The sequence below is a fragment of the Panthera leo genome, chromosome A1, assembly GCF_018350215.1.
Source record: "Panthera leo isolate Ple1 chromosome A1, P.leo_Ple1_pat1.1, whole genome shotgun sequence".
NCBI lineage: Eukaryota > Metazoa > Chordata > Mammalia > Carnivora > Felidae > Panthera > Panthera leo.
In genome coordinates this window covers 170,855,300-170,867,496 of record NC_056679.1, presented here as the reverse complement: position 1 = coordinate 170,867,496, position 12,197 = coordinate 170,855,300, and the positions used below count along the sequence as shown (strand labels likewise).

At 37.5% G+C, this 12,197-nt stretch overlaps 1 protein-coding gene across 1 annotated transcript in view; it reads right to left on the bottom strand.

Moving 5' to 3' along the window:
* Window positions 1-10,934: 10,934 nt before the first annotated feature.
* CAMK4 (calcium/calmodulin dependent protein kinase IV) overlaps window positions 10,935-12,197 on the bottom strand; it is a 220,055-nt gene continuing 218,792 nt past the window's right edge. The window contains exon 12 of the mRNA XM_042945093.1: window positions 10,935-11,525. Within this exon, the coding sequence (XP_042801027.1) occupies window positions 11,085-11,525 (441 nt within the window). The 3' untranslated portion in view covers window positions 10,935-11,084. The remainder of the gene's footprint in view (window positions 11,526-12,197) is intronic.

Here is a 12,197-nt window from a genome sequence, read left to right as displayed (position 1 = left end):
ACCGAGAAAAGAAAGAATTGAGATTGGATTATTATGCATCTCTCATAAATGTTTGTGAAGCCTATGTAGAAATGGTTGTGCTATAGTGATAGGCTGGTACAAAAAAGCTACGATATGATTACAAGTCTGTGAGAAAAAAGTAAAGAGTAAAACCAATAGTGTCTGTCTTTGGAATGTGTTATTGTAATTTTCTCCTTTTCTGTATTTTCAAATTTTTATAATGGAAAATCATTTTTTCTATGAAGTACTGAATTTAACTTTTATCCAGTGAATTGACTTCCCAGCGGCGGGAGCACTGAGCCAGGAGATGGACAACCCAGATCTGTTCTTGTCCTAGCCACCAACTTGACCTCAGATTTACCTCCCTAGGTGTCACTTCTCTTTAATAAAATGAGCTTCTTGGATTAAATGATTAGTTAGGTCCCTTTTTAATTTTTAATAACTTTATGACTTTCATGACATCCCTGTATAGTGTTTAAAAATGATAGGAAACTCAGTGTAATTTTATCTGGGAGAAAGGGAAAATAATTCAACTCCCTATGTCAGATGTAAGGAAAATGTCCATGTGTCACTCATGAATTGTAACATTTCAAATCACAGAATGCAAACTTTTGGCGGGCTCTTAGATGATTTATTATCATACTGTACATGCAAATCGCTTTACAGATTTCGCAGCAGTAAGGTATATGCTTCTTTTGGCATGCTCTGACACATCCGGGTGTACTAACACAAAGTAACATTGGCCCTCACTGAGGTCAATTTCAATAGTCTACCAACATCCATTTTGCCACATGTCACACGTTCTTCTTTTATGTTCCCAGGAAACACCAAAAAATGAGCATGTTTAGTCATTTAATCAGGCTATCCAACCTGAGTCCAAGAAGCAACAGCTGTCTATGGCTGTCATGTTGTCTGCCCCAGGTTTGGGGCAGCTGAGATAGCCAAGGACTCTGTGTCCCATCTGTGGGAAGCAGGGACTCCGGTCAGTCACTGCCATTGAAGAATAGAGCAGCTCAATCAAAAGCAAATGGGCATGATTTGGATGAATTCTCTACAAACATCTTCTGTATTTACATTATGGCCTAGGTCAGCTTACATGTTTACCTAAAAAATATTATAATATATCTCTGTATGAAGGAGTCAATAGCACCATTTTGACAGATTAGAAATGAAATCTTCACAGCTCCTTTTTCAGTACTTTTCAGTCAGACATTGGGAAGATAGCCTGTGATCTTGGCTGTGTAAACTGAAATATTTATACTTTTTCTTTGTCCCCCAGATCCTACATGCACCTGTTTTTGGCTAATGGCTGGCAGTCTATTGGAGATGTAGTTTTCCTGTATGTAACAGTATTCCATGAACCTAATCTTCCATGCTGCTCTGAGTTTATGTCCCTTTAGTCTAGCAAACGTTCAACAACCCAGGAATACAAATTTTTCCTCTAGGTCAAACTAAAAAAGACCTACCAGCTCATGTCACAAGCCTGAAAAACCCTGGTAGGAAGTATTCCTTTCTCAATGACTGCTAAATTGTATTTCCTGTATACTCACAGTATCTGTCTTTGCTTCTTTTCTATCACTCAGATGACAGTCTACCTTTGTCCCTTCTTTGTCCCATCCTTTGTCATTTCATTTGTCCTGAGAAGTAATGCAGCCATTCACTACTCACAGACATTATCTGAGACAGCAAAGTGGGCAAGGCTACTAAAAGTGTATATACTGTAGTCTAACTCTAGTTGGTAAACATTTAAAAGTAAGTTTCTTGAAGATGGATGTAAAATGTTGCCTGCAATGAGTGATATAAAAAGGGATTTATAGAAGGGTGTGTAAAGAGGCAAAAGGGAGGGAGAGGTAGAAGAAAGGCCTTGCCAGGACCAGCCTGATGTTTGAGGAAAGCAGTTCTGAAAATTTCACATTTTGTTGTCTGGGACTAAGCTTTTTTATACAAGTCATCTCGAAGTCTAAACTTTAAGGTGTGATTCTATCTCTGTGGGGATCGCCCTTTTGGGTCTGATCATTTAAAGGTGAAGGTTACTATGGCAGAAGGAACCTTGACGTGGGCCTCTACTGGCAAAACTTTGGTGAGTAGTTAGGCAATTTGCTAGCCACAGAGTTATTCCGATACTGGAGTTTTGCAAAGCTTTCTCAGAAATCACCATCATTGTCTACTCTGCTTTGTTAGTGGAGACCTAGCCAGCACGGTTTTTGCTTTTAGTGACAGAGGCTTTGCTTCAACTAGTGACTTGAAAAAAACGTCTTCGATGTGTTGGGTGATTTTTTTATTCTACTTAGGGATGCACCAAATTAGCCGATCAATCTCCATGTAGGAGATCACAGAGGGCTAGATGCTCTGAGGAAATGCTGCACACTTATCTACCCAGAATAAGAAAGGAGTGAGAAGTTCTAATTAAATTTTGCACAAGATCCAAGCCTCTTTCTGCAGACTTAGTGACACTTCCCTGCAGAGTTTGGCCTTTCATACCGGTATTGCCCCTTCACCACTTTGCCTGGAATTTTTCCACTCTGTAGATTTCTCAGCCAGACCTGGCCCCTTCCTCCTTCCTCCCTGCAAAGATTGTCCCCAACCTTCAAATCCAGCCTAGGTTCCCATGCTTTCCTCAATCATCATTCTAGGCAGACGGGAGCTTTTCCTTCTTGCCATCCCTAGAGGACTTAATCCCTCGCTTAGATTTGGCACAGGCCGTGTATACACACGTTTTTTTTCCTCTCCAACTGAAAAGTTCATTCTCAGAGGATATAGCACTGGGCTTAATTCATCTCTGACTCCTTCACTGTACGTAACTGTTTCTCAGTGAAAGTTTACTGAGAAAATGGGTGTCTGAGATGGCCTACTGGGAAGCTTCAAAATTGGCAAATCATTTCCTTAAAGTGAGCTTGTGATACAGGCCTAATATCCCCTAAACTAGTACTACTGTCTAATTTATGGTTCTGAGGGGAAAATTAGCTATTGACTTTGGTCTATTCATTTCTAAGGGAAGCAGGTGACCCAATTATTGAGAGAAATGTAGAAACATGATTTTAAGTCTATTAACAACTGCCTTCAAGCTCTGACCAATCAATAAAAATGGGGAGGTGGGAGTGTGAAATCCTAATCTTTATGTCTTGCCTCTCCTGTCCAGTAGAGTCTCCGTCTTGCACATGAGCCGTGAGGAAGTGGCAGGCAAGTGATCTCTTTTCTCCTGAGTCCAGTGTATCCCAGCGGCACATCATATGATTAATTACTGCAGCGCTTTAAAGAAAGCAGTATAGTATTTAGTTAGAATCATGATAGAAGTTTGGATATTCCTAATAATAGGCTGATAATAGGTCTTCTACTCAATATCTCATTTGTAACCTTTGGCGACAGATGTTCAAATTTGGTCAACAAAGGTCACGCATACCTACATTTCTCAGTATCTGGGTTACCTGCTTCCCTTAAGGCAGATATTGTGAAATGAATCATTTCTCTGTGACAGAAATAGACTAAGAGAAGGGCCCTTCTTGGATTTCTAAATATGTAAGAAAAGTAAAAGCAAGCGTTTATTCAAGGCCCTCTCTTTTGAAAGAAATGAACTATCTCTCAGAATATCCTCAGAAAAACATGGGGATTGGAAAGTAGTTTCCTTACATAAAAGAAATGGCTGTTTGCCTGTCAGTGAGCTATTGGTGAGCAAGTTATTGTCATAGAAAGCCACATAATAAAGCATATTATTTACTAAAACTGGTTGAATGAAAACCCAGTTGTTATAAATTACTTAAGAATATTCTGAAGGATTCAAAACCAAAGGCTCTGTTACTTCTTAGTTTACTGAAGTAACAGCTGAAGACCGACTTAAATGTGAGCAAGTATCAGTGTAAGATGTCATTTACATGATTTTAAATATAAGGATCAAATTTCTAAAACATGCTCAAAATGCTAGAAATCTTTTTTAATTCCTCTCTGAACAAAGCCAATTCATATTCTAAATTAATTTTTTTCAGGAATGATGCCATTTGGAATTTTTAGTTCTGTAGGGATACTTCAGTGTTAAGTTGTACAGACAGCACAATTATTGTTGTGAGACAATCTGCTCTGTTGTGAGACAAAGCTCTCCTAGCTTCCTCTGGGAATTAGAACCTTACGTGAAGTAGAGGAAAGTCATGGAAATCTCTCAGATGTTCGCAAAAAAGCATGGGTGCCATGATAGGCCAGGGTCATCAGGTTTTTTTTCTGTAGAGAGCCAGATAGACATGTTACGCTTTGCTGGGCTATCCAGTTCTCTCTGTTGAAACTTCTCAACTCTGTTCTAGTAGCATGAAAGCAACCAGACAATATGTAAATAAATGAGCATGGTCATGTTCCAATAAAAACTTTATTTATAAAAACAGGCTTCTGGTGGATTTGGTCTGTGAACCATAGTTTGCCTGATTCCTGAAAATTATTCTTTGGAAATTTAAATTTATTTCCTTGGGCTATTATGTGGAAATTGCTTTTTTAAAAAATGCACATATAAGTTTTATGTGTATATCATAAAGACCATAGATAAAAGAATGATCATCGATATTCAAATAAGAAAGTATAAACATTAGCTTCTAACTCATTTACTACTAATAATATCTTTTGCCTGATACGCTTAGTTCATTGGGCATAAGGAATTACTTGAACCTTTTTAAACCCCTGTCTGCTGTTCCCACTCAGTGAACTCACAAGAAATTTTAAATTTTCAAGGGAAACACAGCAACATCTATCAGATAGGGAATGCAATACTACTATTATGTTGTTTGGACCTAAATACTTAATAAATGGACATGTTAGATAATTCTTTTGGCTTTGGGAAGACCATGAAAATAATACTGAGACTAAGGATGTACGAATAGAAACACCTTGGGAGCTTCTAACGTAAGAACCTGGACAATAAAAATGTAAACAAAACCATAACTCGTGAATATGTTATTTGTACTCTATGCTAATGTAAGTCGCTGCATGATAGACGATAAAATAGGTCAGGTTAACAGGGAGCAGCTATAAGATGACAGTTTTCAATTTATAGTCATACTTACTTGTATCTTTTACAAACCAGATTAACTACTATACATGTAACAAGGAAAGGACAAAGAAAGGTTTCTACAACTGATTATCAGAGTGAGAGCACTTAGGGAAAAACAATAGCTTTCAAAAATTCTAATGTGAAGCCTATTGTATTTGAATACCCCAAAATAGTATTTTAAATGGAAAATAGTATTTTAACTGACTGAAGATTAAATATGTCATTTTTAACAATGAGTCACAACAAAAATTACAGAGATATAAATATTCCGTATCCATGGGTTTTCCAGGTCAATCTTCAAAATGTGCTGAAAACAACTATTAATAACAAGCATGATTTTGTAGTCTTAGCATTGCTGCTTAGAGTTTCAAACTAAATTGTGGGCCACCAAGGGCCCCACATTTCTCCAACCAGTCTGGGATACTCCTTCCAGGGTTTTAGCAGATCTCACAAGCCTAGAGGGCAGCCTGATGGCCAGAAGGATGAAGCAAAACATTGATTTGGGACAAGTGGTAGCAAACCAAGACACAGGGAAGAGTAACTGACTCGTGGAATCCCATTTTTTCATACTGAATAATAGCAATATACCAGTATTCAAACAGCATCAGTTTCAGTCAGAGCATGGGAAGAGATTTCCTTCCATCTGGCTCATTTGAGCTCAGCCAGGTCAGATGCCTAGTGTCTTCTGAGCAATGTCTGATTCCTGTGAAGGAGTCAGATGGTCCGCTCTCATTCAAGGCTTCCATCTTGCCCTAGGTGGACCTCTGGGCCAGGTAACAGGGAAAAGGCTGAGTCTTGAAGGAAGTTAAAATCATGCAATCAAATCCTCTAGAGTATATCACAAGCATTTATGAAAATTGGAATTTTAAACAAGCCAACATAAATTAGTCAAGTTTGTTATTGCTCTCCAAGGTAAGTATATAAATGGTTGGGCTTTGTGAGCTGAGATTACATTATCTGATCTCAGGTGATATCTGAAAGGAGTAATAATGACAAAAACTGGCCCTTAGTAGATCAGAATGTAGAAAGAGGAAATGATGAACTTGGTAACCATGGTGGGTAGCTGATCTCTCTCCAGTCGTCTTTTTTCCCCCTTATTTGTCAAGGAACCAGAAACTCACCCTGAGTTGTGCCAAGGGGAGAAAAGGACTTTGAAAAAAATGTATAGAAAATTATTGGGTACATTTCTATTCATCATGTAGTTACGAATATTGTAATATTAATACTGCAATTGCATGCACATAATGTTTTTAAAAATCACGGGCGACACACAGTCTAGCCATTAAGCAGTATTTAACTAGTAAATGCTCAAATATTAGCAACGACCCTAATCGGGAACATATCTGCGATGAACATTGAGGAAATTGGAATATGACCTAAGAGACAGTGATTGTAAGGATATTACAAATCCTATTATGTCTGGAAACTTTGCACCATCTAAAGCAGACCTACATAACCAGTCTATACTCCACAATGACAATAAATTACATAATGGCATTGTAATTATGTAATTGACTCTGCTCGGTATATTTATTTCAATTTTTCGTGGAGTTAACCTTCATCCAGAAAAACCGAGTGCTGATTCACTTCGTTGACTTTTGTTTTTCTGTTCTTTCTTTCTTTCTTTCTTTCTTTCTTTCTTTCTTTCTGGTTTTTGTTTGTTTGTTTTTGCATTTGCTTTGCAAGAACAATCCTAAAACAGAATAAATGGCTTAGTAATTTTACTCTTTGCCTTTTCTGGCATTTACTTTTTTTTTTTTCTAATTTGAAATGCAACCAGATGCTTCTGTGAAATAAAAACTGAATTATGAAACAAAATGGCTCTCTCTAAATCTTCGGTCTGTAGGCAATCCACCAATAGTTACCTTGCATGTGAAACTGGAAATAGGGGTTGCTAGATATTCTAAATTACAAAATATGTTTTAAATACTATGTAATTGAGGTCACAGTAATAGGCAAACTATTCCTTTCTTTTTTAAGTTTGCCACTCAACATGGCTATAGAACTTTGAGGATTATTCTAAAATAGCAGTAGATAAGAAAATTCTAAGTCTTTGAATCCATGTATAATGGCAGTGTTGATTGAACAGTTCTGAGGAAATCTAAAAAGATCCAGCCAACGGTCATTCTTATTTTGGGGGTTACTGGGATGATATCCTCACCCTCCCCAAACGATCTTCATCACACGAATTTAGTATGTTCAGGTGATTTGTAGAAGGAAATATTGCCTGTAACAAAATGATGCCCACCTCAGTCCAGCCTTAAAAAATCCTATTAAGGGTCTGTGTGTAGTCCCTCCTGAGTGGGGACACATGGTTTCATACACAAGAATACTGTTGATGTTATGGCAGTACTCAGGAGACTCGAGCCTGAAGTCAAGATTCCAGGGCCCAGAGAGGGATTAGAGGGACTGTGGCAAACAGACAATTTTGCAATGCCCAGGAAGGCATTGTTCTCTAAAAGTCGTGATGGGAAATCTTCCTTTGAAGTACATGATTAAGCAGATGTGGCCAATAGAGTTTTTACTTATTTCGGTCTGTGACATTTCGGAAACATTTTCTTTTTGGCCTCCTACCAACTCATCAGTATGGAAAACTGAGGCAGCTCAAATCTAAGCATAGAAATTCATGTGTCATTTTTGCTTTAGAAGTGCGCTCTGGAACAGTTTTGTTCCAAAACATTAGCCACTAGTCATGTGTGGCTATTGAGCACTTGATGTCCTAAAGGTATAACATATATATATATACTCCTGATTTTTAAAACTTAATATAAAAATAATAAATTCAAAATATCTCAATAATTTTTCATATTGATTATACATTGGGATTATAGCACTTGTTCTAGATGATAACTTCTACAACCATGTTATTCTAATTTCTCCCTTATTTATGTATTTGTGGGGCAAATGAGCTCTTACAGCCTGAAAAACCCAGTGGGATTCTGACTAGACTTTTTAAATGTGGGAAATAATAATTACCATAATTCTTCATGGTAAAATAGTCTAGTTCATGCTATGTATCTGAACTTATTTGAGAAACAAAAATCAATAATGTATTAACTGTCAGCTCTAAAATGCAAAACAGAATTTATTGTTCTGTGCTAAAATAACCTTAATGTTTTTGCTTTGTGACTATATTGTCTTAATTAAAGGTAACATTATGAAAGAGTTTGTCAAATTAAGGCTCTCTCTACAACAGTCTACCATTATTTAGCTAAGTAATCTTTGTGGGGTTGTTGTTGTTTTTTTTAATGTTTACTTTTGAGAGAGAGAGAGCATGAGCAGGGGAGGGGCAGAAAGAGAGGGAGACACAGAATTCAAAACAGGCTCCAGGCTCTCAGCTGTCAGCACAGAGTCCAACGTGGGGCTAGAACTCATGAACATGAGATCATGACCTGAGCTGAAGTCAGATGCTTAATGGACTAAGCCACCCAGGCGCCCCTAGCTAAGTTAATCTTTGAGATAGATAACAGATCTCTTTTAAATAAAGAAGATAAATGTTTGTTGTTCTTTCAAAATGGTTAATCTAATTATCCTAACAGATTGTATTTCTGTTAAATCTTAGATTGAATCCTTTGGCTGAAATGACCAATTTTTGTGAAAGTCTGACTTGTTTTTGCATTGAAATGACAAAGTTAGTCACTATTTTGGCATCATCAGGACTTCATCTTTTACAGTCAAAATTTAAAACTCCCGTTAATCTTTAGAAAGTGCAATTTACAGGTTAAAAAAAAAAATAGAGGAAATCACCCTCAGGTGCTCAAGTACTCACCAAGGAAAAGGCATGGGTACTCATTTAAATGGGTAAATTCTTAAACACACACTGGCCTTTCGCATCCGCTACTGCTGGAGCTCCTGTTAACACAGGCCACAGGCAGCACAGTCAGCCTGAGTGATGGATCAGAGAATGACTGCCCTCCCTTGGAACACTGTGGGGGTGGACGGGACCTGGAAGGGCAACGCCTAATGATGTTCCAACAATGCCACTGTCCAGTAAGATCCATTTCCCTCTCTTCTTTCCTTTTCCAGTATATGGGACAACGACCCTATCTGCCTGTTAAGTCTCATTAGGAAAAGCTCACCGGGCAATTGATCTTCTTAAATGGAAATGTTAATGCTTAGTGAAGAAGGCATTCTTAAAGATTAAAAAGAGTGAGCCCTTTATAATTACTAACCTGGAAATTCTGAGAGAATAAAGAAGGAAGGAAAGAAACGGGAGAAAATAAGTACTCTCAACTAGCTAAAAACAAAAAATAATCTTCTGAGCCCAGATGATGTGCTTTTTAAGGGCTTTTTCCTCTGTCCATGTCGGTGACCCATCAGGCCCTTAAACCATGGATGACGAGAAGTCCTACCTTTTCTTCTTATGAGAACAGTAGTAAAGGAAGGTTTGCGCTTGGAAAGCAGAATATCTACCAAGGTCCAGGAGCCCACAGGAACCAGAGATTTAATTTCATTTTCCAATTTGACAGTTTTGAGGAAGAGCCCAAAGAATTTAAGATCTTTTTTCGGTGAAGATTTTTATGTGACAGTCATTTTTACTGTCCATATTTTGGTCTCTGAAAATAATCCTTTTTTAAAACTGAGGAAACCTATTTGTGATGCATAATTTGATAAAAATGTTCACTTCATCTCAAACTAGAAAGAAATATGAGGTACTTGGAATTTAGGTGTGGTTTCTATAAGGGAAAAGTGTTCATATGAAAAATCAAAGAAAAATATTTTGAAAAAAAATCATAATGAAGTATTAGGTCTAATGTTATAGCTTCTTGTGAGTCTGATTTGAAATCAGTGCTTTTTCTTTGTTTCTTTTTGTTTTTGTTTTTGTTTTTGTTTTTTAAGGCAAATAAAATGTTGCACTGTCCTAAATTTCTTGGCATGGAAACTAAAAAACTACATTGTAAGATGTGGGCACTTCTATTCCAAGTATGAGAAAAAGATATACCAGATTTTCTGAAATATCTTTAGTTCATAAGCAATGTATCTAGTTCATCATCAACTGAAGGGAAAAAGGACTTTCATAAACAAAAGTTTCCTTACTCTAGTAAAGTGGATGATCTTATAATGGAATATTATTCTCACTCTATTCAGATATTTTGGCACCAGCCTGTGGGGTAGATTTTTCTGAATATTTGAAACTCGGTAAATACAGAGTTTATTCATAAAAATGTCACGGTCTTTAAAGTTGTACAAACTCATGAATAAATCCAATTGTATCTGAAAATGACAAGCAGTCAACCTTTGTTAGTTTAGGTCTAGGCCTTAGCTCCTTCTCTTCCCTCAGTTTCTTTAGCCTACCTTAAGTTGTCCATGAGAAAGAAACTGTATTAGCATGGGAAGGAAGGGATATATCTCTCAGCAGAGGTCTGTAAAATACTTTCTCCAGGATTGTAAAATGGCAGGATTTTGTGATAGAACATTTTTGGTTATTAGTAATATAGTGTGCATAAATAAGGACAAAATTAGAAAGCATTTGCTACACAAGCTTTAAGGGCATTTTGTTTCATGGCCCTTAAGTATGCTTCAACTTCTTACCATTGTAAGTGGGATTTTTTATATGTACCATAAAACTGCACCCTATAACCATCTCCTTGTAAACAGTTTGAACACACTGAAAAGTATAATGTGAATGCCATGGGAACATGTCTTATAGCATTACCTAATATTGAGCAACAGTCCAAAGGAATTACTGCCTTGTGAAGAAATCCAAAGGATGTATGATGGCTAGGTTTTCAAAGCAAAAACAATGTGTTACTAGTTACTTCAAATGTATGCTACTGGTCCCTGAAAATGTATGTTTTTAAAATGTATGTTGTTTACTCAAAATTTCAAATTTAACTCATCAGCATTAGGTATCCATTACATACCACAGAAGACACTATTTTTTCATAAAGCAGTCACATGCATGAAGTTAGGATTACCAACTGATATATATGTATTTTTTTTTGCACCTCAAAAAACAGAATCACTATAATGCAGATCATGCTTCCACATCTTCCTTGCTGAAGGACAAAACATACAAAGTGCCCGCATTTGGCCTCCCGACTGGAAAGAAGCCAAATCAGTACTCTGGCAGGATCACATCATTCTGCTGAGCTCCAAATACCACAGCCGGGTTTTCTTGCTCTTGTTTGGAGGCTGCTGCTTCCTCCGAGGTCTTCAGCTTCTCCTCTACTAGGCCCTCCTCGATTTCTGGGTCAGCCACCTTTGTCCCATCTTCTAGTGCTTTGGGCACCGCACTGGTGGCCTTGGCAGCACTTATATCAGCATCTTTAACTTCTTCTACAGCCTGTACCTTCATCAGCTCAGCCTCTGCCCGCTCAACTGCCACTGGGGCCCCACTTCCTTGAACTTCCTCTCCTTCTGAGATAGCTTTAACATCTTCACTGCCATCCTGAATCGAAGAAGGTGCATGGCCGGCCTTCTGGCTCTCTTGGATGCTGCTGTGGCTGCTGCTGGCGCTTCCCAGCCGGGAAGAGGCCACCACGGCCTTCACTGCTGCCTGATTAGAAACAGAGAAGTGTCAGGTGTCACCTGCACTTAAAATCCCCAATCAGAGCTCCATCTCAGCTTTGCATGTTCCAGACATATTTATTATTCCAAGATGGTTGAATGAAAACTTGTTTGGAGCATAAACAGAAAAATCTCTTTAATCCCAAGCTAGAGTATTTAATCATCTGGACCAGTGAAAGCTTGAGTAAATATGTTTGCCCATGGATAACCTATTTTCAAATATTTTGGACTTTGTTTCCTAAAGTATTTGTTTCATGGAACACTAGTATTATGTGACAAAAGAATTCCATGGTTAGGTTTGTTTGAGAAGTCCTGGGTTCAGTCAAAGTTATTTAATCCATAGTATTTCAGATCAATTTGACCACAGAGCCCTTAAGGTTCATTTAGTCTTTATCAGCCTGTAAGTGATGGCTGAATTGAACGTTATTTTTGACCTTCAGCTGTTCTCTGAAATTCTCTGGATATACAGTCAGTCCTAAACACCATTATGTAAGAGAAAAGCATCTAATATATCTTCTATGTATATTCTATAAAAAGATATATTTTGGACAGTTTTCTGTATCACATGAATTACAGTTGACACGTGAACAACATGCGTTTGAATTGCAAGGGTCCATTTACATGCAGATTTTTTTCAATAGATGCATTGAAAAGTTTTTTG